At 44.5% G+C, this 27209-nt stretch overlaps 1 protein-coding gene, 1 long non-coding RNA gene and 1 other non-coding gene across 4 annotated transcripts; 2 read left to right on the plus strand and 1 right to left on the minus strand.

Moving 5' to 3' along the window:
* Positions 1-707: 707 nt before the first annotated feature.
* On the minus strand, positions 708-27202 carry ZNFX1 (zinc finger NFX1-type containing 1). Its single transcript, XM_043882885.1, has 14 exons — positions 26704-27202; positions 24590-24745; positions 19076-20887; positions 15270-15401; positions 13425-13573; positions 12696-12845; positions 11295-11409; positions 9733-9986; positions 7911-8050; positions 6760-6914; positions 6180-6325; positions 5240-5350; positions 4832-4927; positions 708-4206 (listed from the first exon to the last, which is right to left on the minus strand). The coding sequence occupies exons 2-14, from the start codon at positions 24648-24650 to the stop codon at positions 1768-1770; spliced, it is 5760 nt and encodes a 1919-aa protein (XP_043738820.1). The 5' UTR covers positions 24651-24745; positions 26704-27202; the 3' UTR covers positions 708-1767.
* LOC122681158 lies at positions 11352-22157 on the plus strand. Of its 2 annotated transcripts, none has more exons than XR_006336888.1 (3): positions 11352-11489; positions 11602-11677; positions 21809-22157. It is a non-coding gene; the product is annotated as an uncharacterized LOC122681158 (long non-coding RNA). The 2 variants fall into 2 exon arrangements; XR_006336889.1 differs by having other exon boundaries at positions 11386-11489; positions 11599-11677.
* Positions 14434-14540, plus strand: LOC122682279. The gene has a single exon (XR_006337297.1). It is a non-coding gene; the product is annotated as a U6 spliceosomal RNA (small nuclear RNA).
* Positions 27203-27209: the final 7 nt, after the last annotated feature.

Consider the following 27209-nt stretch of genomic DNA (forward strand, 5'->3'; position numbering starts at 1 on the left):
ATGTATCTCTGTGCTTGGAGAGGAGCTGGATGTGGAGTAGAGAAGCTCTTACTAGAAGTTCTCTTTCAATGTCCTAGAATGAAAATCTGTTATTTATTGAGCCCCAGCTGAGCACCAGATAATTGTGCACCGAGCACTGTCTCATCCAACTCACTACACTCCTATGAGGCAGGTACTGTAATCCCCATTTTACAGATAAAGAAATGGAGGGTTAGAAAGATGGGAGTATCTTCCAAAAATTATCCAGCTGGGAATTCAGGTTTTCGAAATCAGGGTGTACCTGGACCTATAAAGAGTACCTGACTCTTTACAATGATGTGGAAAATGGTACTGGAGAGATGGACGCTCAAAGGGAACAGAAAGAATACTAGATAAATTAACTCTTTGTTGTAAAAAACAGCCTGTACCCTGTAGAATGATGGTTCTTTTCCTTTTCTGAATCACAGTTCCCTTTGACAATTAGATGAAGCCAGGGGAAAACTGTGATTGTCGTTTGTCATATATAATTTCAAGTTATAATTAGTTATCCAGTGGCACACACCCTTACCTGACTTACCGGCCAGAAACAGCAACAACAAAAAACACAAAACCCCTCCCTTTTGCAGAAGATGAAGGGCCTCCTTGTAGGCAGTGCACCCATCCCCATCCTCACCGTCTCACGTTGCCTGAGCTGCTTTTAACAGTTACGGAGGACAAACACAGACCACTGATTTTCTCATTGTTTTTATTAATTGGCTTTATAGGCTAAAGTGCATAGTAAAGACAAAAAAGGAAACGTATACATAGCAAAGGGATGTTTTCTCGCAAACATTAGAAAGACCTGAGATGCCTAAGTGTCAGTTCTAGGGAACACTGGACTGAGGGTGTATGTACGCAGGCCACAGACTTGGGGGCTGGCTTCTGGTGTGGACCTGGGACCTGCAGAAGCTGCTGGCACGCTAACCCTGCCCAGGTAGAAGCTGCAATAGAGGGTGTTGGGACAAAGGGTCACACTTTGGACAGGTGCTTCTGCTACCAAATGAGTCCAGTTCCACTCAAGGCCCTGGGGAACCAGCACAGCTACTGAACCTCCCCTACTAAAGGGAAAGTAACCTCCACCATCCCAAAGTGCAAGTCACAGGAAGGGTACGGGGGTCACTCAGCCTAGGCCTGCTGCACAAGCCCCCAGCCGTGGGGTCACACCTTCCCCCACCATCAGTGAATATGTAAGTGGGTCATGATTGGTCCGTGAAGTCTCTGTCTCATCACATGCCTCCCTCTCCTGGAACGAAGGTGCCCAAGAAGAGGAGGGGTTCTTGTGCTCCTTGAAATGATAAGCAATTCACAAACAACAACTCTGGGCCTCTGTTTATTAGAGCAGAAGTCAGCCTGCAAGTTAGGGCCTGGCAATTTAGAATGAGTCTGCTTCACTGAGCTCACATCTGCCTCTGGAGCACTGCAGAGAAAGAACATCTGATTGAGTCAGGACCCAGAGACACTACAGGCGGCCCTGGGTGGAAGCCCAAACATGCTCCAGGCAGTCTGTCCACTAACTTGTAGGAGAGAAAAAGAAGAGAAATCTGTTAACTTTGCTCTCGGTTCTGGAGGTAAAGTGCTTACTCTAGCGCAGGGGTAAATCTAGAAACAAGTGTGGGCAAGCCCTAAAAGTGGATCCTTAAATAGGTGCTAAGACTAAAGACAATAATAAAAAACAAACCAGTTCCTTCGAGAAGGAGCTGGCCCCAGCCCTGTGGTGGCCAGGGCAGAAGGCAGTGGGCTGCCACCTTCCTACATCATCCTCCTGATCTCCTCATAGTTCATCAGGTTGTTGGCCGTGTCCGACCAGGCAGGGTGCTGGGCTCCATCCATCTCAGAAGCAAGCCGATTGCTCCTTTCCAGCGTGTGGTTCTGCCCCCCGATCACCTCCCGACACTCGGGGCACGTGGCCCTCTGCATGGCCCCCCCACAGTCGCCAATCGCGTAGATGTGGCCATTGGGGCACTTGAACCAGTGGCCACGAGGGTAGCCCATGGCTGTGACGATCTGCACGCGCTCTTCCTCTGAGATGCCCAGGCCAGAGCAGGGAAGAGTGGCTTTCAGAGCTTCCATCTTTCTCTGCACGAGCTGTGCATCCTGCTGGGTGAACTTACATGTTCTCTCCAGGATGTTCCGGACAGTGCTCACCTCTTCAGCGACGCTGCCTCTCACCTTCCCCTCGGCCATCTTGCAGCGGGTCAGGAGGGTCACCAGGTATCTGAGCCTCTGGATTTCACTTTGGAGGTCATCCAACTCCTGGCTGCTGAAGCTCAAACGCTTCTTGGCGAGCCATTCGTGAACCTGGTCTAATCGAGTCCTCACTTTGTTTTGCTCTGAGACATCCACTTTTTTCAGGGAATCATACAGGCCAGCCAGGTGGTCATAGAAGTTGATATAATTCTCAACAAGGCCCAGGTCCTTCACTGATAGATTTTTCTGGGCCAGCTTCTCTTTCAACTTCAGGAAATCTTCAGGGAGCAGCTGGCAGAGCAGGTTCTTCCCCTCCAGTACATCTGTAAGTCGCTTCTGGTTGACTGCTATCTCCCCTGCTGAGCCCAAGATCTTTTCCTTAACGACTTCAATCTCTTCCAGGCACTGTTTGAGGCTGGTTCCATATCTCAGATTTTTGCGGATGGGCACCTGGCAGATAGGGCAGACCTTCAACTTGATGGCAACTTCATCACCCTGCTCGTTCATGTAGCGGTCTAGGGCTTGCACTTCAAAGATGTGGCTGCAGTCTTCCAGCTGTACAAAGCGAGCATCTGGCTCATCCTCAGAGCCAAAGAAGATCTGGGTGACTTCTTCCTGGTGGCAGACACGGCACTTCTTGGGGCATGGTTCCCCACACAAACCAATGCAGGGGTGGCCACAAGCCAGCAGCTTGGTACAAGGCACATAGCAGGGTGGGCGGTTACAGGGCTCACAGCAGAGCCTGGTGCACTGGTAGTGCCGGCAGCGCCACGTGCAGGGCTCCACGCAGGGCGTGCACAGCTCCCCACACTTCTTCTTGCACTCGCTGTGGACGCAGCGGTTCTGACAGGTCCGCTGGCAGGGTGGGCACTCGCCAGTGCAGGGCTCCTGGCACTTGTGTGAACAGATGAGCAGGCGCTTGCAGGGCTGCTGACAGCGCTCGTGGAAGCGCCCTTCGAAGCAGCTGTGGCAGGAGCCGGGACACGGATGCCCGCAGTCCAGGATGCTGCCACACTCGGTGGTGCACTTCACTGGCAGGCCGTACTTGAGGTCTTCCACACTGCCACACTTCACCTGCTGTCTGTGCCCACACTTGAGCTTCACGGTGACCATTTCTGAACACAGCCGCACACAGTCTTCACCACACGTGTGGCTGCACCTGTGCCCACATTTTAGGACCTTGGGGCAAGGCTCCTGGCAGCAGAAATCTGACTCAGGCACAGAACACGGGACCATCTGTTTATGGCCGCACCGGAGGATGGTTTTGGGCATCTTCACCTGACAAGGCTGACACTCCTGGGAGCAGACAAGAGGGCACCGATGCCCATCCTGGCAGATCACCTTCTGGCAGGGCTTCATGCACTGGAACTCCTTGTGTGAGGAGTCATAGGGGTGGCAGGCTCGCGTGCAGACGTGCCCGCAGCCCAGCCGGAACTCACAGGGCAGGCTGCAGCCTCCTTCGGGCACTTTTTGGAAGTCAGAAGCTTTGGAAACTAAAGTGTGAGTATCGGGGTGGTTCTGGCAGCAGAGCCGGAGGGCAGAGCCGATTTGATTGTTCTCTCGAAGGGTGTGGATGATCTTGCTCCACAGGGGCACCTTGGCCAGCATCTGCATGTTCCCAATGCAGTACATGCCCTTCTTGGCGCGGGACAGGGCCACGCAGATGCGGTTGGATATCTGGAGAAAACCCACCTTGCCTTCCGGGTTGCTGCGCACGAGCGAGAGGAGGATGATGTCATTCTCCTCCCCCTGGTACTTGTCCACCACGTGGACCCTGACGCCGGCGAAGGTCTTGGCAGGCATGAGTTTGCGCAGGCAGAAGAGCTGCCCGGTGTAGGTGGTGAGGATGGTGATCTGGGAGGGCAGGTACTCCTGGCACAGGAAGTACTTGCAGAGCTCCACCACAAAGCGCGCCTCGTGCTGGTTCTGGTGGCTTTTGCCTTCTTGGATTTCCTGTTCAGGAAAGGTGTGCTCTACAAAGAAAAGGTTGGAAGAGACCCCCTGGAAAGACAAAGAAGACACATGTTAGGTTTACTCACGGCAGCTTTTTCAAGCTTCATGTGTGCTGGCCACTGGCCCTGTTCCAGGGAGGAACCTTAGAAGGCTTCTGTATACTCCGTACCACAATCTTTAATTTATGAGCATCTGCTGTGCTGACTGCTTTATATACATTAGCTCCTGCAATACGGTAATGTGATCAGGCAGCAACCATTATTCTCACCGTACAGAAGACCCTGACCCTTAGAACATATAGTTTGGTAAAGGCGACACAGCTACTAAATGGCAGAGCTGGGATTCAAAAACCCAGGTCTGTGTTCTCAACCTCTGTACCACTCCTCTTCTTAATAACTAGCTTCTTACTGTTTGGGGTTTTTGGCTTGTTTGTTTTGCTTTGTTTTGCCGCTGCTCGGCTTGTGGGATCTTGGTACCCTGATCAGGGGGAGAATCTGGGCCCTGGCAGTGAAAGCACCAAGTCCTAACCACTGGACTGCCAGGGAATTCCCAACAGCTAGCTTTGTAGAAAGCTGGCTGTATACCCTTCTGAAAGCCCCTCTTCATCCTGAGGAAAAGATAACCTCCTAGGTTGCTGACAGCATCAGAGAAAGATCAGGTAAAGCAGATTCACCTTAATCTTCTCATATTTGAGAACAGAAGGATGGTTTTCCAGATCCTGGTAAATGTGAGGAGTCAAAAGTCGGGCAATTTCAGGACGCATGCGGTGCTGAAACAAGACATGTATATCATTAAACACATTGGCAGAGAATAAATGGACGGTTTTCTAGAGACTAAGCTGCTAGTGGAAAATCTGGGGAGATGACATTTGAAAAGAACAGGGAGAAAACAGCAGAAGAGAAACAGCTCCTTCATCTGACACAAACTCACCCCAGGCTGGTCTCGTGTTATTTTCAAACAGAAAAGAAAATCAGACAGAGTCATTTCATTACTAAACTAGCTTTATTTTATGAAGGCAGTTGGCAGGCTGCCAGGAGCCTTCACCTGGACATTTGGTAATAATGAAGATCTAGCTTCTCACCTGGTAATTCAGACGGACAAAAGGAATGTTTACTTTCACCAGCCGTTCAAAGAGGGACACCTCCAAGTTGAAATTCTTGGCCAGGTCATACACATTGGCGCTGGGGCGCAGCTGAAAAGAGAAACATGGCTGAGGATTGTCCACTGAAAATGCATGTTAACCATCCACCCATCCACCCACCTATCAAATGTTTTTCAAGTGACCTCTGGGTTCCAGGCTCGGCTTCAGATGATAACAGGCTCAGGGAAAAGAGTGACAAAGACCGTGAAGCCAAGAAGTAAGGGTGATGTGACGGAACGTCTGGGCGTGGAGTTTCTTTACATAGGTCTCCCTAAGAGTGACATCTGAGTTGACACCCGCATGCAGGAAGCTGGTAGTCATTCAAAAAGGAAGCCGTAAGAGGAAACAGAAAGGACAGGAGTTGGAACACAGCAAATGAGATAGATGGTGGTGTGAGGTGAGGTCAGAGAAACAGGCAGTACTCTGAGAATGCAGGTCTTTGTAGGCCACTTTAAGATGCTTGATTTTTACATTAAGTTCAATGGGTAACCACTGAAGGGTTTTAAGCTGGGGAGTAACATGACCTCATTTGAGTTTTTTTTTTTTAATTCACTTTGGTTCCTTTATGAGGAATTGATTACAGCATGGCAAAAAACAGAAGCAGTGGGATGGGGAGCATGCTGTTTTACCAGTCCACTTAAAATGCCAAGGTAAATTAAAAACAGCAAAGAGGCCAATTGGAATCAATGACGCTATCTCTAAAATACGCCCCAAATCTAAGAAGACCTGCTCTTACACTGGACATGGGAGGTGAGGAAAAGAGGAATCACAGAAAGCCACCAACAAGCCTGAAGATGGAGGAAGGAATCAGAGGCCAGGGTCTTCCTGTCTGATTCCACCCCTGCAGAGTCAGCTCACCTTCCAGAGGGCCCAGGCCTACCTGCTGGTGGTCCCCAATCAGAATGAGGTGCTGGCAAGCTTTGCTCAGTGTGGCAATGGTATGGGCCTCAAGGACCTCTGCAGCCTCTTCCACGATGACGATCCGGGGCTCCACCTTCTGCAGGATCTGGCGGTATTTGGCAGCACCTTGAGCCAAGAGAAGAAAGAGACCCCTCTGAGTGGACATACTGGACCCCCTGTGTCACTGGGCTTTTGGACTGGTGCACCCCGAGCCTGGCTCTATTCCAACTGAGTCCTCCCATCCACCCAGGGCTCTGAGGACCACGGGACGAAAAAGAGTGCTGCTGGACAGTCTCCAGAGAAGCAACATCCCCATGCCATCACTACTGAGCACTTGCTTTCATTGCGTTTGGAACCTCGGCAATGGGATCATCAGCTGCTGAAGTTCCAAACGCAATGGAAGCAAGAGAGTGAATTTCACCAAGAGAATCCAAAACAGAGCTTGCTCTCAAGAGCTCTTCCTGGTATTTTCCTCTAACCTACTAAAGAAGTTTCTCTTTACCTGTCCCAGATAACCTGATAGGCATCTGGCACCAGCAGTAAACTCCATGCTTTCTTACCTGTGGTTGTCATTCCTACAACCTGGGCATCTTTCAGGATGTGCAGGTCTTCCTGGAGTCTCAGCTCAGCCATTCTCTCTGCTGACGTGCGGTACTGGCGTTCATAGTTGAGGATCTTTCGGCGGGTGTCAGCCTGGTACATCTGCAGCCACAGCCTGAAGAATGAGGGAGAGGAAGCCATGTGCTCTTTGAGATGTGGTGGAACCCCCTTCAGTGTGCCCTGTGCATAAGTGGAAGCTACACCCTAGAGGAGGTTGCAGGCCACAGAGAAAGAAGACAAGACCCAGATGTGCAGGGACCGGAGAGTCCTGCACAACAAAAAGTGCCCAACAAAACATATGTGCAGAGGATGTATGTAAGTGGTCAGGAACCAAGGAAGGAGGGGGATAAAGAACAGATGCTAATTACTGGACAAGAGTAAAGAACTTTAAAAGCTTCAAGAAGAATTTCTCACAAATTGTCCCTACTCCATTCCTGGTAAGCCCTCTCCCCCCTTCCCCACCCTCCCCCAATTCTCCGTAAGTAAAACAGATGATGTCAGCACTCTTGCTCTAAAACCTTCCAACAGTCCTCTTCAGCCCTAAGAGGCCCTGCACAACCTGGCCCCTGCCTCCCTCTCTGACCTCACTCTCCATTTGTCTGAGCCATAGCCATGATGGTTGCCTTCTTTCAGTTTCTCAAACAAACATGCTCCCTCCCATCTCGAGGCCTTTATGCATATGGTCCTCACAAACTCATCTGCTCCCCTTCCCAAGTGGCCCTAAAAGGCCTACTATCTTTCAGACCTTGCCTCCAGTGTCACTTTCCTGGATAGCTCAGACCAGCTCAGCTCCCATGTTAATATTCTTAGCTCCTTGGTTCTTTCTTTCTTAGTGGTGATGCCTACTTGTAACTTTTTATTTGTGGGACAAACTAATTTGTCTCCCTAGTTAGACTCTAAATCCCATAGGGTAGAGTCAAGCATGTCTATTCTATCCCATGGCTGCATCTAGCACTCAGCTCAGTGGGAGTGCTTGATCAATCATCAGTTAGCACTAATGTTGAGGATTTGAAGGGCTTATATTCTAGAAACAGAAAAAGGACACCCTGGGGAAATTACATGGGCTGGCTGGGGGTGGGGGTGGGGGTGAGGATGGGGACAGGCACCATACCTATAAAGCTGCCAGCGAGAATTCAGGTCCAGTTGCCAAACATCCTGGATTTCATTGGCCTCGGCCTCAGTCATGGTGTTCAGCTTGCGAAGCTCAACCTTCACTTTCTTCTTCATTCTCTTTTTCTGGCTGCGCTGGGTCTGCAGATATCAATACCAGTTAGAGTCACAGAGCAGAGATGGGCCGGGTTCTAAGCCCAAGATGGGGGCCAGAGCATACTGAAAAATGGAACTGTCATCTCTGATGAACATCTCTTAAATGTTCCACACTCTCTCCACAGGTATTTCATTGCTAAATGAGTGCTCTGTAGCCAGTCTGTCTGGGTTCTAAGTCCCATCTACTGCTTATTAGTTGTGGGACCTACAGTCACTTACTGAACCTCTATGTGCCTCAGCCTTCCCGTCTGTAAAGTGGGAATAATAACAGCACCTCCTCACAGAGTGGCTGGACTGACTGAAGCAGTGAGACACATGGAAAGCACTTTAGAAGAGTGCTTGTACACCAGTTATTACTGAGGGTCTTTTGACCACAGTCTGCTTCTTATGCCTAAAACATACGTCACGACAATGGTGGAGATACGTCTCCCTCATTAAATGCTATACAAATCCTGCTAAGATGGTCTTAATGCCATTGTATCAAGATAGTATCTTAAACATGTGGGTGAAAAGCACCATTTAGGAGAAAGTACTCTTCCCTGGCTCTGTTAGAATCTGAGGCCATGAGCCTTCAGAAGGACTAGCATGCCAGATGGATGTCAAAATACTATGGACTCCTGTCTGCTTCAAAACCAAACAATTCAACTCCTCCTAAGGCCACACAGCAGAGAGATGCCCAATCCATGCTTCTATGTATTGTGATCGTGATTCTGTGCCTCACATATAGAGACGTTGAACTGAACTAGAAGATCAGGCTCAAAGCCAGAAGACTGGAGAAAGCTGCATTCAGTAAAAACCTGCCCTCAAAGTCCCTTAAGTCGTCAGTAGGGTTCAGCGCTCTTTTGTCATAGTAACACACGGTAAATTCTGAGCACCCCAGCGTTCTATCAAAGGAAGGAGCAGACAGAAAGTCTGGGCATTTATACTATTCTGGCTCTAAGAGAAATAACAAATTTCAAAATGAATGAAGGACAAACATTACATTCAGCCTACACAGCTTACTTCATTCTGTTTCACTTGAACCCTCTAAAATCCTAATGCCTGGGCTGGTTTGCTGTTGAGAATATCTTAAAAGCACCAAGCACCAAGGCCATCAGTGTCTGACCTGACTCAAATGTGCTACGCTTCTCTAAAAGTTCAAGAGAAGTCCTTGGCTACCTGCTTCCTGTTTTTCTAAGTGAGCATTTATTGGGAGGGCCCCTCTAAAAGGCCATAATTTCTATACCCTTGAAAACTGGACCTATCTTATACAAGGATTAGGTTATAAAAGGGGGAAATGAAAGTGAAAGTCACTCAATTGTATCTGACTCTTTGTGACCCACTGGACTATACAGTCCCTGGAATTCTCCAGGCCAGAATACTAGAGTGGGTAACCTTTCCCTTCTCCAGGGGATCTTCCCAACCCAAGGATCAAACCCAGGTCTCCCGCATTGCAGGCGGATTCTTTATCAGCTGAGTTATAAGGGAAGCCCTGTAAAAGGGTAAATTAAGCTAATAATGAGGATGAAGTGAATATAGTGCAACAGAAGGAGGTGAAAATCAGGTCAGGACAGAATGCTCTCAGGTCTCTCTTGGGAGAGTTTAACCCACAACCCCCTGGCGATAATAACTGAACTCCCCTTTCACACTCTGTTAGGGCTTTCGGGGACTGTGAGGAAGTGAGTTACCTCCCACTCTCCCGCAGCTTGCTCCTGTCTGGCTGCCGTCCTGGGGCCATAGTTGTCTAGCCTCATGGCCAGAAGCACTTTCGCCAACTCCTGGACCGCCCCATTCTCTTCCTTCTTCCGCCGCCGGGGCCGCACCACCTCTTCCTCCTCAATCATCCGGTCTGCCTGGATCAGGTCGGCCTCCTCTGCGATCTCGATCAGTGAGCCCTCTTCTTCCCCTTCCTCCTCCTCCTCCTCCTCCCTTTCTGCTTGGGCTAAGAGAGGAAAGCAGGCAGGACATGGATGGAGAGTCTTAACGTCAGAGGGTAAACAAGGGTACCTATGAGAGCTTAGATGCATGGAGACATTCTCCAGCTTAAAATGGTCAGCTCCGCTTAGAGAAACACAGGAGGAATGAAGGGGAGAAAGACACGTTTCCTTACCCACGTTTTTGTTACATTTAGAAAATCACATGAATGCATGCCTTTTTAAGGGAGATTTTACTTATGTAAATACATATACAAAGGAAAGTATACAACATAAATGTGCAATTTAAATAATAAAAATATATAAAATGAACATCCAGGTATCTTCCACCCAACCTAAGAAGCAGAAAGTTACCAATTTCTTTGAAGACATTTGTGGGCTGTACTAACTTGAATTTTTTATTACTTATTCCTCCCTTTTAACTTTACCATATATGTGTTGTTGTTAAGTCACTCAAATGTGTCCAACTCTCTGTGACCCCATGGACTGCCGCACACCAGGCACCCCCCAGTCCTTCACTATGTCCCAGAGTTTTCTCAAACTCATGTCCACTGAGTTGATGATACCACATATATAACGTACGTGTGTTAGTTGCTCAGTTGTGTCCGACTCTTTTCAACTCCATGGACTGTAGCCCACTAGGTTCTTCTGTCCATGGAATTCTCCAGGCAAGAATACTGGAGTGGATTGCTATCCCTTCTCTAGGATATAATGTATATATATCTCCAAATAATGCATTATCTAGCTTTGACTTTTCTGAGCTCTAAGTAAATGAAATCACATTGAATATATTTTCCTGTAACTTGCTTTTTTCATTCAGCATGTTTCTGAGAGTCATATTATATTGCTATATATGCTGTAATTCATTCCTTTTCACAGCTGTATCCATTATCTGAATAGATGGGTACAAATGTGGGTGGACATTTGAGTTCCTTATGTGGTTCTGCCAATCAATATCTCCACTAGTATCATATCAGAGTTCCCACTGCTCACATTCTTATGAATGTGACCCTTTATCAGTGTGGGATTATATCAAACATTTTAATTTTTGCCAGTCTAGTAGGTGTGTAATAGTATATTATTGTAGTTTTAATTCCTCTTGTTTCTAATGAGCACTCTTCATGTTTATTGGCCATGAAGATTTTGTGATGTGCTTCTTTAAGTCTTTAATTTGTTTTCCTATTAAGCTTTTATTGGTCTTTTTTGATTGATTATAGCTCTTTATAAATTCTGGGCATTACTTTAAAGTCTTGCTCTTCTAGTCTTTACCACATTCCACCATAAGATGTCATTCTAGGCAGACATGGACTTCTTACCTGTATTTTCAGGTACTGCTGAAGCAACACTTTGGGTGAAAGAACCAACACCCAGACCGAGAAACTCCAACATCATGGAATGTTTCCGGCCCTGGAAGTAAACCCATTCACTATCCTGAGGAAAGAAGAATTATTAGTCATGAGACTTCTATGACAACTCAGAATGAAGGAAAGGTCTTCTCAAGGAATCAAAAGGTAATTCCCCTAGAACTCTCTTAAAATGCAATGTTTGGGCCACTGGGTCTTTTAATAGGACTTGTATAGAATTTTAAAAACAAAATTTTCCTGCTTCTTTTGACAAAAGCAGGAGCTACGGGAGCAATGAGCCTGTATTCCTGACCGGCAACAAACGGCTGAAGAGGGCCGCTGCCACGCCTGCTCCGGTTTGTCTCAGACCTCACTACTTAACAAGGCAGTTAACTCGCCTGCTTCAGTCATTCATACGCTGACTGACCCTTTTTAAGTTTTTGGGTTTGAGCTACTATTTCACTGAATTCCTAGCCAACCACTTCACAGAGACTGTGTCATGGGCTTCCCTGGTGATCCGGTGGTTAATACTCCACGCTTCAACTTTAGGAGGGACGAGAGAAATCCCTGGTTGGGGAACTAAGATCCCTACAAGCTGCATGGCACAGCCAAAAGAGAAAAAAAAAATCCAGAGTATATCGGATACTTCTTATAAGATCCTTTGAATGCATTATTATTCTTCTTGTTGACTGCTGAGGGACCTGAAGATCACACTGGCTCAAGTCACACAGTCAGTCTGTGTGACAGGTCGGTCAAGTCCCAGGTCCTCTATATGTGCTAGGTTGCCTTGCTATGATTTGGTTTCATTTAACAAATACTTTGAGCACACTCATTAAGTTAACAGGTTTACAGATATTAACTTGCTTATCCAATAACAATCCTATAAGAATTAAGTTGATCTGTAAAAGACTGCCTTTTTGCAAGTTAAACTTACAAATACTGGCAATTTCATATAGTTCAACTAAATGTTATGATCCCCATGTGTGTGGTTTTTTTTTTTGCTGCACCTCATGGCATGTGGGATCTTAGTTCCCTGACCAGGGATCAAACCCATGCCCCCTAAAGTGGAAGCTCAAGAGTCTGAACCACTGGACCACCAGGGAAGTTCCTATCCCCCTTTATAAAAGAGGTAACAGGAACCAAAAACTTAAGAAACTCGCTTAGAGCAAAATCAGGATTCATATCCAGCAGACTGGCTCTAGAGTCTTATTTTTGACTAGTATATTCAGGTGACTTTCCTCCTGAGAAGGAATTTTTCATATCACAGCAGCATCATAGCAGATTGTAGCTAATACTTCAACTGCTACTTCTGCTGGAGGCTCCCTCCCAATACTGGACGAGAGATGCTTGAACCCCACAGGATGATTCCTCTACCTGGTTTGGTCCATTCATTAGGCTTTTCCAGTGCTGGGGGGAGATAAACTTCTCCAGATGCTGTTCCTGTAGCACCCCACGCATGGTACACTCCAGAGTCTGGGCCCCTTCATGCAGTTCTTGCTCTGACTCCTTCATTTGTGTCATGATCTACCAAGAGCAGAGGGAAATAAGTGGATGAAGAAGTATGTCATCATGCCCAGAACTCAGTCTCTGCCTTGAGGGAAAACAAAGGGAACACAGGAACAGCTAGTCTTAAAACCAGAGGATTAGTATCTAAAATGTCTAAAAGCTTCCTACCACTGGTAAGAAAAGGAAACAAATAATACAACAGGAAAACATACCAAGTATACTATGGTGGAGACTTCTCTTTCCCTTAGTAGTAAGAATTCAGAGTTATGGTTGGGCACAACACTGCCCAGCTAGAAGATGATATTTACCTGGCCAACAGGCTAGAAGAAGTGTTATGGGTGGTTTGGGGGAAGTAACTTTATGGTCCTGGCAGGGGCTGGGAGGCATGGTGTGCCCTTTTCTGTCCTTTCTCCATCTTGGACTACGAGGGCAAAGATCCCACCATAGGATTAGCAGAATGGAATGCTGGAAGGAACCTGGGTCCTTCCCAGGTTTGTGGAGCTTCCCTATCTCCCCTGGACTGCCCACCCACAAAGCCACCGCTGTCTTGGTTGGTTCTCCCTTGAGCAACCTCAGATCTCCGAAGCTGGGACTTACACTCATGTAGGCCCTTCGGAGGTGCATAGGGAGGTTGCGGCGGAATTCCCGCTTGTTCCGCAGCTCCCTCAGGGTGAACTGCTTCAGGATTTCACTGTTGCTCCTTCCACCTACCCGCACAATGCTGGGCTTTTGACACTTGTAGATGCCTAAGGAGCAAAGTGGAGCACGGGCAGAGTTAAGAGGAGCTATGCTGGATTCTCCTGGGTAAGAGCTGCATGTGTCTGGGGTGTTGGTGCAGCTGGTCCCTTAGGGTACAAACTGGTACTTTCAGGAAATCTACCCTACCAGTGAACAAGAAGGCCCCATAGATGACGTGACCTGCAGAGCAGTAAAGTGTGATGCTTCAGTGCAAAGGCTGTAGAATCACCTGGGGACCCAAGTCTTATCTTTACCACTTACTGCTATGTAACCTGGGGCAGGTCACTTAACTTGAGCCTCAGTTTCTTTGTCTGTGACTTGAAGACAGTAATATTTTCCCTATAGGGCTATAGTCTGGATAAACGAGAGAGTATCCTTCTAGCTTCTGGGGGGTGGGGGGGCTGGCCCAAAGAAAGCATTAGTAAATGCTCTCTATTACTCACTCTGTAGATATTCACTGATTGCTTATTCTGTGCTAGGCATGTGCTAGGCTCTGAAGCTAAAGTAGCCACAATGCAGGCTCAGTTCCTCATTTGTTCTCATGACTCACGGTCTATCAGAGAAGACACATAAACATTTTAACTTAATAAGATTTAATACTATAAATACATGCTGAAAGTGTGTTAACAGGGGACCTTAACTAGTTGGGTTGGGTAGAGATCTAATCTTTGAGGATCTAATTTAAATTGAGACTCCAGGAATACTAAAGATTTAATGTAGATGAAAGAAGGATATAAAAGAGTGGAAAATAATAGTCTAAGCATTATTTTCCAAAGAAAAAATAAATACATATTCATTCATTAATGCCATTAATATTTTTTGAATGTCTAGTATGTGTCAGGATCTGTGAATATAGAAAGAAACAGGAGTGCTTGCTTCAGCAGCACATATACTAAAATTGGAACGATACAGAGAAGATTAGCATGGCCCCTGCGCAAGGATGACAAAAAAAAAAAAAAAAAAAAGAAAGAAACAGGACCAAAGCTCTTAGCGTTTATAGTCCAGGGTAGAGACACATACAAATAAATGGTTACATATGTGCCAATTAAGTCTTAGAAGAAAAGCAGGACCTGGGGCAAGAAGGAAAGTCCATATGAAGTGAGACCTGAGGAATGAGCTGGAACCATCTGGGCTGGATGCATCAAGACTGAGAGAGAGAAGAAAAGAAAAAGTACATGCTAGGCAGAGGGGACAGCATGGGCCAAGAAGAAGCTGGAGGAAGACAAGAAATTGTAGACAATCAGTGTGGCTGGAATTAGAACAAGGGAAGAGGTAGGACAAGAGCATAAGAATTAGGCTGGAGCAGCAACACACAGAGGAGGGCAAGGCTGCCCACTCCAGGATTCCTGCCTGAAGAATCCCATGGACAGAGGAGCCTGGTGGGCTACAGTCCATGGGGCCGCACAGTCAGACACAACCGAGCGACTAAGCACAGCACACAGACAACACACAGCCTTTCCTGTCATGCTAAGTATGGACTGTGGACTTTATTCAAAGTGCAACAGACAGCAACTGAAGTTGCTCATGGTTCAACTATATATGTCTTAATAGAGAAGTTTATTTTTTCAGCTGTGCTGCGTGGTTTGTGGAATTTCAGTTCCCTGACCAGGGAATGAACCTGCGCCGCGGTAGTGAAGCCCATAATCCTAACCACAGACCACTAGAGAACTCTCAACAGAGAACAATTTTGCCTACAGACATTACCTTCCAGAAACTGGTCCAAAGCATGATTAGTGTAACACACAACCAAGATGGGGAACTTCTGAACGCTAATTTGCCAAACAGGCTCGTTGGTTAGAAGGGCCTGAACAATTTTTAGACCCACATAGGTTTTGCCTAAAAAACAAGGAAAAAGGAGAGTTAAAAAACTTAAGAGACTTTCTAAAAGGAGTAATTAATTACTTATAGCAAATTATTATTATTTAAAATTTTAAGGCAATACATTGAGATGGTTTAAAATCCTAGAACACAAATGGTTTTGTATCATGTTCTCCTCATTCTTATGTCTCCAGCTACCTAGTTCCTCTCTTGGAAACAACCAACATTACTAGTTTATTGCATAACTTTTCAGAGACAGTCATTCTATGCATACACAAACAAAGATGAATATACAGCCTTTTTCTAGCTTCCCCCTTCCTTTCTAAAATACAAATAGTAGCAGACTATTTTCACTGTTCTATATCTTGTTTTTTTCACTTACTAAAATTGGAGGTAGTTCTCTTTCAGCACAGAAAAAGAATCCTTTATTTTTCATAGTTGGAAGGAATTGTTTTTAGCTAGTTTTCTACTGACAGACATATATTAATACATTGCTTCCAATCTCACATGGTAAATTATTTAGAAATGCTTTTAATATACCATAGTAGACTTGCCTCTGTGATAGGAGGGAAAAAGTCACAGAAATCAACATTGGAGTTAAAGTTATGGGCTTATTAGTAAATGCTAAATTCTTACATGGTGTCAGGCTGAGAAGGTAGCCACTGTCCTCAAAAATACTCAATACTGAGTAATACAAGAAAATAAAAAATCTCAGTATAGCTGAATACTTTTCAGTATAGATAAATAAATGACAATTTCTTGCTTCCTTTTTTCCTTCAAATAGTATGTACCGGGTGCCACGTAGGCGTTAGACATGGGGTTAAGCACAAGAAACACAATGAGCACAACAGCCGCGGTTCTTACCTTCCTGGACTTACAGACTTGCAGAAGAGAGAAATAATCACACAAACAAATGTAAAAATCATACATGTGGGGAATGAGAACCACAAGGTACCAAGAAAACAACTGGGATTCTGGTCTACTCAATGAGACTAGAACAGGCTTCTAATCTGTCACTTCTGGGAAAGTGGCAACTGAGGAAGGCTGGGCAAGAGGGAAGAGGAATGGACGGGCTGGGAGGCTCCTGCCTCCTCCAGGGAGTGACGGAGGACAAGGCCTGGCTCCAGCAGCTGAGCTGAGGGGGCAGATTGGGGAGAAGTTTCAGAGGTAAACTTGATTGCAACAGGATAATGGTCGGGCTGGGGTGGGGAGTAGAAAAGAGTAATTCCTATGTGTTTAATTTGGAGTCTTGGATGGATAAGGAGACCTCCAGAGGAAAGAAAATCATAATTCAGTATTTACCCCATTCTCTCCCACTGCTTTCTTCTCCTTAGAATGGATACTTTTTGGGATTTCTACCTCCAAGATAACCCCTCTGTCACTTCCCCTCAAATTCACAGGTAGGCTCTTTTTTAGCAGCTGCATGTGTGTGTGTGTATGTGTGTAAAGCTAGTGTGAAATTACCAAATTATTACTATACTTGGAGCTAAGGAGTACCAATTCAAATGATAATATTAGGGGAAGTTATTTGGAACACACATATTCTGAATTTAGCTGTTAGTATTAACAGCTCCTACAAATCAGTAAGAAAGGGAAACCATCCAATAGAAATGTCAAATACAAAAAAGCAATCCACAGAAGCAGTGATATAAGTAGCTAATAAAGACGAGAGGATATTGAATCTCACTCTTGATTAAAGAAATACAGATTAACCACTGTGATATACATTTCTAGAGGGCAATTTGGCACTACCTTAAAATTACAAATTCACATATTGTTTGACCCAGTTAGGGACTTCTCCCCTGGATATACTCTGCTTCTTTGTGAAATGACTTACAAACAAGGTTATTCACTGACATTGTTTTAGTAAATCTTTCCATAGGGAACTGGTTAAAGAGATTATAAACTAATTATAATGGAATATTATATAGTCATAAACAGGATACCACTTGTGCACCAATATGAAAGGATCACCAAGATATTTTATAAGTTAGCAAAGCAACATGCAAACTGTTTTCTAGCATACTGAATTAAAAAAAAAAGTGGGGGGAAATGGATATAAGTATGCATTTGCTTGAATATTCATAGAATATCTCAGGAAGGATAAATAGGAAGACAATAACATCGTTTGCTTTAGATAAAGGAACCTAGTGGGATGGTGAGCAGAGAAAGACATGGATTCAAAAAAAAAATTTTTGAACCAATTAAAACATAAAACTAAAATTAAAATGAGCCAAAAATTATAATCTCATAGATCAGCAAAAACTGCTGATGAGAAAAGAAGATTGATAACATACAACAAGGGAACAATGCTGGAAAGTACATAAGGAAATAGGAACACTAATTCATTCTTGGTGGCAGTACAAACTGGTACATCCTTTTCTTCTTCTAAAGCCCTGAAAGCACCACTTTACTTATGCATATTTTCCCAACATACGGGGGTCTCATCAGAAAGAACTTTCCATTTTGTTACATTAATTTCTTATCATGAGTTGCCATTATTTTATTAGTATTTTTTAAGGACCTCTTCCCATTGTTTTTTTAATATTCTTTTGAAGGGTAATATAGCAGTACCTACTCTATTTATGTGAATTCCCACTTTAGGAAAAACACTACAGAAGTAATAAGCAGAGTACTCAAAGATAAACACACATAGAAATAGATATATGAATACTTAATAAGCACTGTCTGTGAAACTAAAAAACAAAACACAAAAAACACAACATGGTACATTCATGCCATGAATACAGGCATGTTGTAAAAAGCATGATGTACATTTCTAAATGTGACTGTAGGGTAAGGAATGTAAAAATATCCCTAACATGTAGTTATATACATACATATATAAATTGCAGACCCGTATGTAATATATATATGTAGCTTAATCTTATTTTTGTTATTTAAACAATAGGAAAAGTATGCATGTATGTATGTAAACATATAAATACACTCAAGAGACACAAAGATATATCAGTTTTAACTTTGGAAAACATCTGGAATGATGTACATCAAACTGCTAATAGCAGCTATCATTCCAGAGAAGGATTAGAGTGGCACGCAGGGCCGGGGAGAAGGCAGGGAGGTGTGTTTCCAAGAGAAACAAGTACAATGAGGTAGATGACAGAGCCAGGAGCCAGCTTCTAAACTGCCTGAGTTCTAGTCTCAGGTCTGTCAACTGCCATCTGGGTGAGCATCAACATACCATTCAATTCCTTTGTGCCTTAGTTTTTTCATCTATTAACATGGACTGGCTTCAACCTCACAGCCTAGCAATGAGTTAACATACGCAAAAAATACACTGTAGTATTTGGCACACAGGGTATTTATAGTTGATACTATTTAAATTTATATAAAATCAAGCAAATCAATACAGCCTTTGATGAAGCAGACAGAAGTCAGGCATCTCCCTAAGTCTGACCCCTTAGCAGTCTTCTCTAATCTTGTGATTTTGAACTATTACCAAGAGTCTGTATACCAAGAGTCCTCACTGAAAAATCACTATGAGCAGTTGCTTTTTTTTCAATTTTTAAAAATTTTTACCTATTTATTTTTTGAGCAGCTACTTTTTAAACAAGTTTGATGCCCATTTCAGGGGTATGTCTTAAATTGAGACATTCTAGAAACCTAGAGTCAAGCCACCCTTGCCTATCTCATAGGGCAGATGTGGTGTGCTGTGAAAAATTTTATCTTACCTGTTCCAGGAGGTCCTTGAATAATAGCCAGTTCTCTTGTGAGAGCAAACTGCAAGGCTTCCATCTGGGAGTCATCCAGCCTCAGGGCTTCTTTTGAGGGCCACTGGCAGGGGTCTAAGACATTAACTCTGGTATATCTCAAGCCCTCAGCATTCCTCAGAGGTTCCCCAGTGGCTGAGGGATTCTTTATTAAGGGAGTGAAATCATATCTGCCTCCCATGAGCAAGTACCTTGGCTCCCTCACATCAGAGTCACACTCCACAATGTTCCTCTGGAAAGGGACATCTTCCTCTTGGACTTCCTGGAGTCCTTCCAGGACATGCCTATAGGCCTCAAAGTATGCGGTTGTCTCCACCATGAGGAAAGAGTCAGAGGGCTGGACGTCTGTGAGCAGCTGTTGGCTCTGCTCATTGAAAGAGAGCTGGACAATTCCTCGGCAGAGGTCTTCCTGCTCCCGGTTAGACACAGTAGCAAAAAGAAACGTCTCAAAGTTGTCCTTGGACATGCACACTAAGGACCCATAGAGCAATCGCTTAGAGTTCTGCCAGCGGACAAACTTCAGTGGTTTTGTGTCAAATTGCACCTTGTAGACAATACCTGTTGATGAACACACGGGGGTGATAATCCTGGTATCAAAGTAGATTCGGATGTCATCAAACTTTCTCTTCCTCAGGCCTTGGTCCTCAAAGCTTTGGAGAAGTTCCAAAATGCCCTCTCGTAGGGGTCTGACAAAATCCTCTCGTAGGAGTCTGAAGTGGGTATCCAGATAGACAGCAGTGCTGTCATATTTTCCAGAAATAATGTTGGGGCGAAGGAACGGCCTCTCATCCAAGTGCACTTCGTTGTAAGTGGGGTAAATGGGCATGGTCCGGTAGCTCTCAACATGGTCCTCCGCCCTGGGCTGCACAAGAGTGTAGGTGTCCACTCTTAAAGTGCCCTCGCGCCTCCTTTCCTGCAGATGTTCAATGATGGTCTGGACCTTCTCCAGGTTCTTCTCTGTCTCTTCTTCTATGTCAACACCAGAGGCCCGCAAAGCATTAACAGAAGCTGGCAAGAGAGAAATGAGCATGGAAGTTTCCTGTACAGAGCTGGCAGGGAAGACACTTACAAGGTCCTGGAGGAGGGAGATGATGTTGCTAATGTGTTCTGGATACTGGTTTCGAACTTCAGGGAGGGGTTCAGTGATCATCCTTACCACATAAGTTGGCAAGCAGACTTTGAGGAATTTGGAATTCTTCAATATGCCCAGGACATGGAGAACACTATGGCGGTCCATTTTGGAACTGCAAGCCTTCCGAAGAACCTGGCAGATGAGCTCAAGGAAGTCGGACTTCATAAAAGAATGAGACAAGAGTTCCTTCAGTCCTGAACATGTGGCAAGTGTAATGACCACCTCAGAGGGGTCTTTCTGCAGAAGACTTTCCAGGAACTTGTAGCCCAGTTTCTTCACCTGCTGTGGCTGTTCCGCAGGCTTTTGGTGGGGGGTCCGCCACTGCTGGAAGTCTTCATCAGGTCGTGGGGGGGGTCTGCGGTTCCTTCCCTCCTGGTTGCCATTTCTCCTCCTGGTGTCATTTTCCTGACCATGTCTTTGGCCTCTAGGCTCATCATTGGTATGCCCCTCCTGGTTCCTCCTTCCCTGATGTGGGTTCCTGCCCATGGCCCCAAACCTCTCTTCTCTTTGCCGATGAGGAAAAGGATGGTTGTTGGCCCTGGGATGCCTTCCGGGCTGGTTGGCTCCTCCTCTGAGAGCATTAGCTGGTGGGTTATTGGCCTGATTTCTAGCTCTTGGTTGTAATTCTCCATTCATAGGTCCTAAACATAGTGGAAATTTGGGGCAAACAAAAAAATCAAGATGCAAGAAAATCCAATAGTACAACAATATGAACATACTCTTATTATCCAAAACAACTAAGGAGCTTAGATTTTATTTGGAGAGAAAAAAGGTTTCCTACCAAGTCATGTAATAAATATAAAATAAATTACTATGGTTGCTGTATATATTATGAAAATATTGTTTTTTCAGGGTACAAAAAGAAAAAAGAGAATAAACATTTGATGAGTGCCTCATACATGACAGAAAATAATTACTCATTTAATCTTCGTAAGCTGGGATTATATCAGGGGCTCAAAAAGATCATCTCATTTTCTCAGTCTCTTGCCAATACCAAACAAGAGTGAAAGCATGAGTTTCATAGCCAAACAGACCTGATTCAAATCTTGGTCTAAGGACTTCCCTACTGTACAACCTTGGCTAAGTTGTATAATTTCTCTAAGCCTCACTATCTGGGTTGCTGTAAAGATTAAATGTTTATAAGATGCTTAGTATACTATCTGACATATAAAAAACTCTCATTAAATGTTAGTTATTACTAGCAGAAATACTAATCATTTTTTATTGGGAATACTCTCTTGATTTCTAGGGCCATAGTTTCTGTCTCTAAACAATTAGGTCACAGGCACCAGAGGCATCAAGTGGGGTAAAAGTATACAGGGAAATATATATTTGAACTTTGCTCAGCATCAGATGGCAAAGGGGAAGGTAGGGCTTCCTTTACCAAGATGTTTTTGAAGCCAAATAATAGATAATAAAGGAAACCAAAAAATAAAACTCAAAAGTTCTGTTTCACGTCTGAAAAATGAAACTCAAACTTTGATTCAGGAAACTGAAAAGTGAAACTCAAACTGTGACTCAGAAACCTGAAAAATGAAACTTAAGTCTTCTCCTTTCTGCAGCACGAGCTCATCCACATAGTACTTCTCTATTACCAATCCTCAGACAAGGAGACTGCACAAGAGCAGATGTACCCAGCAAACACAGGAAGCGAGCATCATCCTGTGGATGAAGCTGAACATGTCTTTCTTGATCTGCCACACATTTCATAATGACCTTGGCCAACTTACCCAAACCCATTTTCTTTCACTTTCCTTTCCTCTAAAACTGAGTATGGAGCTGACCTAACTTAGCAGAACGACTTGGAGATTTTAAAAACAAATAAACAAAATAAGACTGTATGCAATGATTTGATGATAACAAATGCTATGAAAGTTTCAAATGAATATCATATTCAAGATGACTGTACCATTTCATGCCATTAGATCCAGAAAAATCTACTAATGTACATATTTCCTTATAACTTGTTGCTTTTACATTTACTTTTCAAACTCCCAAGATATCATTAAAAAGTCCTACTTTTAATGCTGGTCTGATTAGAAGACAATGTTTTGGAAGAATGGAAAATTGTATTATTTCTCAACCTTTCAACATTCACATAGCTCATAAAATAATATTCTATAGTTCTTCCTCATCTGTTCCACAACTGAAATTCAGAGGATATGTTGCAAACTTAGGAAAAGGCAAGACTCCATTCAGTTTTGTTTTAGACAATTCTGAGCAAACAGAATAATCACTGCAGTAGAGTGATGCTTTTGGAACTAACTTTGCTTTGGTGACTAGGACTCTAGACACATACCATCGAATACATAGCTACTAGCTATGTGTAGCTATTAAGCATCTTAAATGTGACTAGTCTGAATTAGTATGTGTAAAATGACACATGGAATTTTGAAGCCTTAGCAGAAAAAAAGTTAAACACCTCATTAAAATTTTTTATATTGGTAACATCCGAAAATGATAATATTGAACACTTCGGGGGAATAAACACAAAACTGAAATTGCTGAAGTACTATGAACACTAATTAGAAAAGGCAGGTGCCCTCTTATGTTCATCACAGCATTATTTACAATAGCCAAGATATGGAAGCAGCCTAAGTGAATGAATAAAGATGTGGGGTGTATACACACACACACACACACACACACACAATGGACTATATCTCAGCTATAAAAAGAATGAAATATTACCATTTTTAACAACATGGAAGGACCTAGAGGGTATTATGGTAAATGAAATGAGGCAGAGAAAGACAAATACTCTATGACTTTATTTATAAGTGGAACTTAAAAAAAACAAAAGAAATGAACAAACACAAAAAACAGAAACAGATTTATAGATACAGAGAATAAACAGGTGATTACCAACACGGAGGGAAGTAGGGGGAGAAGAGAAATAGATGAGGCAGATTAAGAGGTACAAACTCCCAGTTATAAGATTAATAAATAGTAGAGAAATAACGTACAACACGATAAATGTAGTTAACACTGCTATATACTGTACATTAAAGTTTTTAAGAGAGTAAATCCTAAGATTTACCCTAAAAATCCTAATTTTTTCCTTCATCACAAGGAAAAAACTTTTTTTCTGTTTCTTTAGTTTTGTTTCCATATGAGATGATGGATGTTCACTAAACTTATTCTGATAATCATTTCATGATATATATATATAAGTCAAATCATTATGCTATATACCTTAAACTTACACAGTGCTCTATGTCAATCATATTTCAAAAAAACTAAAAGGAAAAAACTCCAAGAAAAGAAATATAATAATAAAATATATTCAATTATAATAAAATGATATGATTTGGATACACTGGCTTAAATAAGACAAATACCAAATTCTATTAAATTATTATTTAGTATTAAGTTTTTAAATTTCATGTCACCTGTTTCTTTTTTGTTTTTAATGATGCTACTAGAACATCAAAAATTATGTTTTTCGCTTGCATTATGTTTCTACTGGATAATGCTGCTCTAAACCAGTTATTGCCATTTCTGATACCTCATCTCTACTGTTGCTAAAGTGAATTGTACCAATTTAGAAGCTCTCTTAAGGAAAGGGGAGGGCTGTCTAGTCTCAAAGTCACTCATGCTATAGCTAAGGAATAAATCATTCTTGGTTTTTTTGACTTTGCTACTCTGCTTGCAGGATCTTAGTTCCCCAACCAGGGACTGAACCCAGGCCACTGCAGCAAAGTACTGAGTCCTAACCACTTGACCTGCAGGGAATTCTCAAGAATAAACCATTCTTTACTTGAGAGATGCAGTCAATTTTGGTGGGCCTGCTCATCCATAAGGAACTTGATTTCCTTCCCATTACAGATTTTCTTCGACTTATGTTATTTTCTGATAAGCCCACTATAAGTTCAAAACATTAAGTTAAAAAGGCACTAAATACACCTAATCTATCAAACATCATAGCTTAGCCAAGCCTACCTTTAATGTGCTCCGAACATTAACAATAGCCTACAGTTGGGCAAACTCATCTAACACAATGCCTATTTTATAACAAAGTGTTGAATATTTCATGTAATTTACTGAATAATGTACTGAAAGAATAAGATGGTTGTCTGGATACAAGTGGTTTTAAGTGTATTAATTGCTTGCTCTTGGGACTGCAAGGCTGACCAGGAGCTAAAGCTCACTGCCATTGCCCAGCATCACAAGAGAGCATCTTAGCACACACATATCACTAGCCCAGGAAAAGTTCAAAATTCAAACCTGAAGCACAGCTTCTACTGAATGCATATTGCTTTTGGACCATCTTGTAAAGTCAAAAATCATAAGTGGAACCAACATCAATCTGGGATCGTCTAAGGGTAGAAAATCTTGCTCACCTCTGTGGTTGATATGAGGATTCCTGGGCCCCACCTCTGGACAAGGTCTTCGGTCCTCCATGTCTGAGTCACCTGATCTCCTCCACGGTCACGTTATTTCAGTTGTCTGGAAGTCCGCACGGTTTGACAGTTTTCAGCGCCTTTGAAACACAGCATCTAGCAGAAAAAGAAAAACAAACACCCAAATAGTATCAAGCTAATCCTTCTGCCTCTGTATCTTAACGCTTTGTTAACTAAGAATCAAACACAGACTTTAATCATGTGCACAAGTGTCCAACTCTGTGAATGACCAATTATGATACAAAACACGAAATTCACAATTTAGGATTAAATTCCAAAGGATCAAATTCCCCCTTCCCTGCATCCTCGTATTTTCTTGGGGTTAAGCGAGTGTCATCATTTCCCATTCAAAACTCCTGTTTGGTTTATACCTTTAGCCAAGTTACTTAATCAGTTGCTAGGTTTCATTTTCTTCTCCTATAAAGCAAACAAATATTGTTGCCAGGACAGAAAAAAGTACATTTTTGTTAACCCCAAAATCATGTACTCACCACTCCACCCAACATTTCTATTATATAATACTCTATAGCTTGCAGTACTCTATAGTTTGTAAATAATTAGTGAGCAGATATCCCTACACTACTCTTTCCAACAGAGCCAAACTGATTAAGCGCCCCCCCCACCCCCCAGAAAGAAATAACATGTTTCAAAAACCAGGAGGCTTAACATCTACTGGATACTGTTTTCTCAGGACCAACTATAAATAGAAATCTGCAGTTCCTTCCTTCTTTCTTCTACCTTGATGATTTGCAAAGATAGTCCTATAGGAGGAAGAGGAAGCCCCTTTTAAGGAAACTTCTCCATCCTACTCATACACATCATTTGGGTTGGGGCTGGGGAAAGAGTGGGTAATTGAGAGTTCACAGCAAAGGGACCTTTTCCAACTGCCCCTCTCATTGAGTTTGAACACATTCATACTTGGAAACTGTGAACATATCTGGCATTATATGAGGAGTAGTTTTTATCCTCATGAGAAAAAGGAGTCCCCTTCCTTCCTGCTGGGAATATTTTTTGAATCTCATTTTTCATTTTATCAAACCCAGTTCTCAAGGCACAAGCTCAATATTTAGAGTTTTTCTGTTTAATCATAAAAACTTTTCAGGGAACAATTCCTTCTCTTGTTGAAAAAAAAAATACTAAAACTGAAACTCACAAATTTCTGGGATAAAAGAAACAGAAGAAGGCAAGGAAAGGGAGAAGCAGGGAAGAACAGGAAATGCTACCAAAAAAGCAAACTAGAGTGGGTTTCTTTGGGAATCAAAGCCTCAAAGGACAGGAAGAAGAAAATCAGTGATGTTCAAGCCAATGGAGGAGTTAAATCAGAGAAGAATGTAATTTACCAGGGTGGGATGAAAGATGTTAGAGGAAGTCTCCAGGCTCCTGAGAGAGTAGAAGGATGGAGAAGTCCGACACCCAGGGCCTCAGCAGGTCCTGATGGAGCTATTATAGGGTCAAGGGACAGCCGGGGCTGGGTGGAGCCACGAAGAAGGTGCCCGGGCAAGGCTGAAGCCTGGAGCGGCTGGGGAGGTTGGGGAGACTGGAAGAGGTTTGGGGTTCTCAAGAAGAGGGCGGAACTGAGCTCAGCTGGGGGCTGCCTGCTGAAGCGGGGTGGGGGGGCGCCTGGAAGTAGGGACGGGGAGTCTAGGTGCGGAGGGTGCTTCTAGAAGAAGGGGGATGAGTGAGGTGATGGAAGGTGAGGATGAAGGAGGGGCTGTGGCAGAAAGTGAGGACGGAGATGTGGGGGATAGAGGAGAACTAGATGATGAGGATGTAGGCGGAGGTGGTGATGGAGACGCTGGGAGAGTAAGAGGGGCGCTGGGAAGAGGGGACAGGGACTCAGGTGAATGATGGGGGCGCTGAGGGGGTGACGAGTGCGGAGATGGGTGATGGAGGTGCTGAGAGAGTGATGGGGGCGCTGAGGCGGGTGATGGGGACGCGGGGGCTGAGGGGGTGGCGGGGCAGCGGGAGAGACAGGGGAAGGGTGGTCCGGGCGCCTGGAGTGGCGGCGAGCGGGACCAAGTGTGGGACAGGGGCGCGGGGCAGGGGTCGCTCACCGGGTTCCGGCGCGTCCTCTCTCAGCCGCCGCAGCCGCCGACTGGCGCTTAGACTCGGGCCCAGGCAGGTCCGCGGCCCCGCCCGGAGCCGCGCACTTTCGGTTTCCCGGCCCCTCAGACACGGGGCGGGGCAAGGGGCCGGCCGGCAGGAAGACGGAGGGAGGAGGAGGAGGTGGCCCGGGGCGCTGAGCAAGGGGGCCAGGCCCTAGCACAGCCGGCACCCCCCGCCCTGCGGCCCGTCAGGGGCGGGCGGATGCGCGGGCGTCGCCTCAGCTACCCCAGGCGGCTGGGCAGGAGGGCTCGGGCGGGCGCCGCTGAAGGGAGGGGACTGCGGGGGGCGGGTTAACAGCACCCAAGGCCGTTGTAGGCCTCAGCGGTCCCCAAAGTAGCGGGGACCCAGCGGAAGGCTCGGTGCCTGTGAAGCGCGACATGGCGGCTAGGCCGACGGGATCCGGAGGCCTAGTAGGTACAGAGCAGGGGCGGGGCTAAAGCTGCCTGGACGACCA

This window comes from Cervus elaphus, chromosome 23 (assembly GCF_910594005.1).
Source record: "Cervus elaphus chromosome 23, mCerEla1.1, whole genome shotgun sequence".
Lineage (NCBI taxonomy): Eukaryota > Metazoa > Chordata > Mammalia > Artiodactyla > Cervidae > Cervus > Cervus elaphus.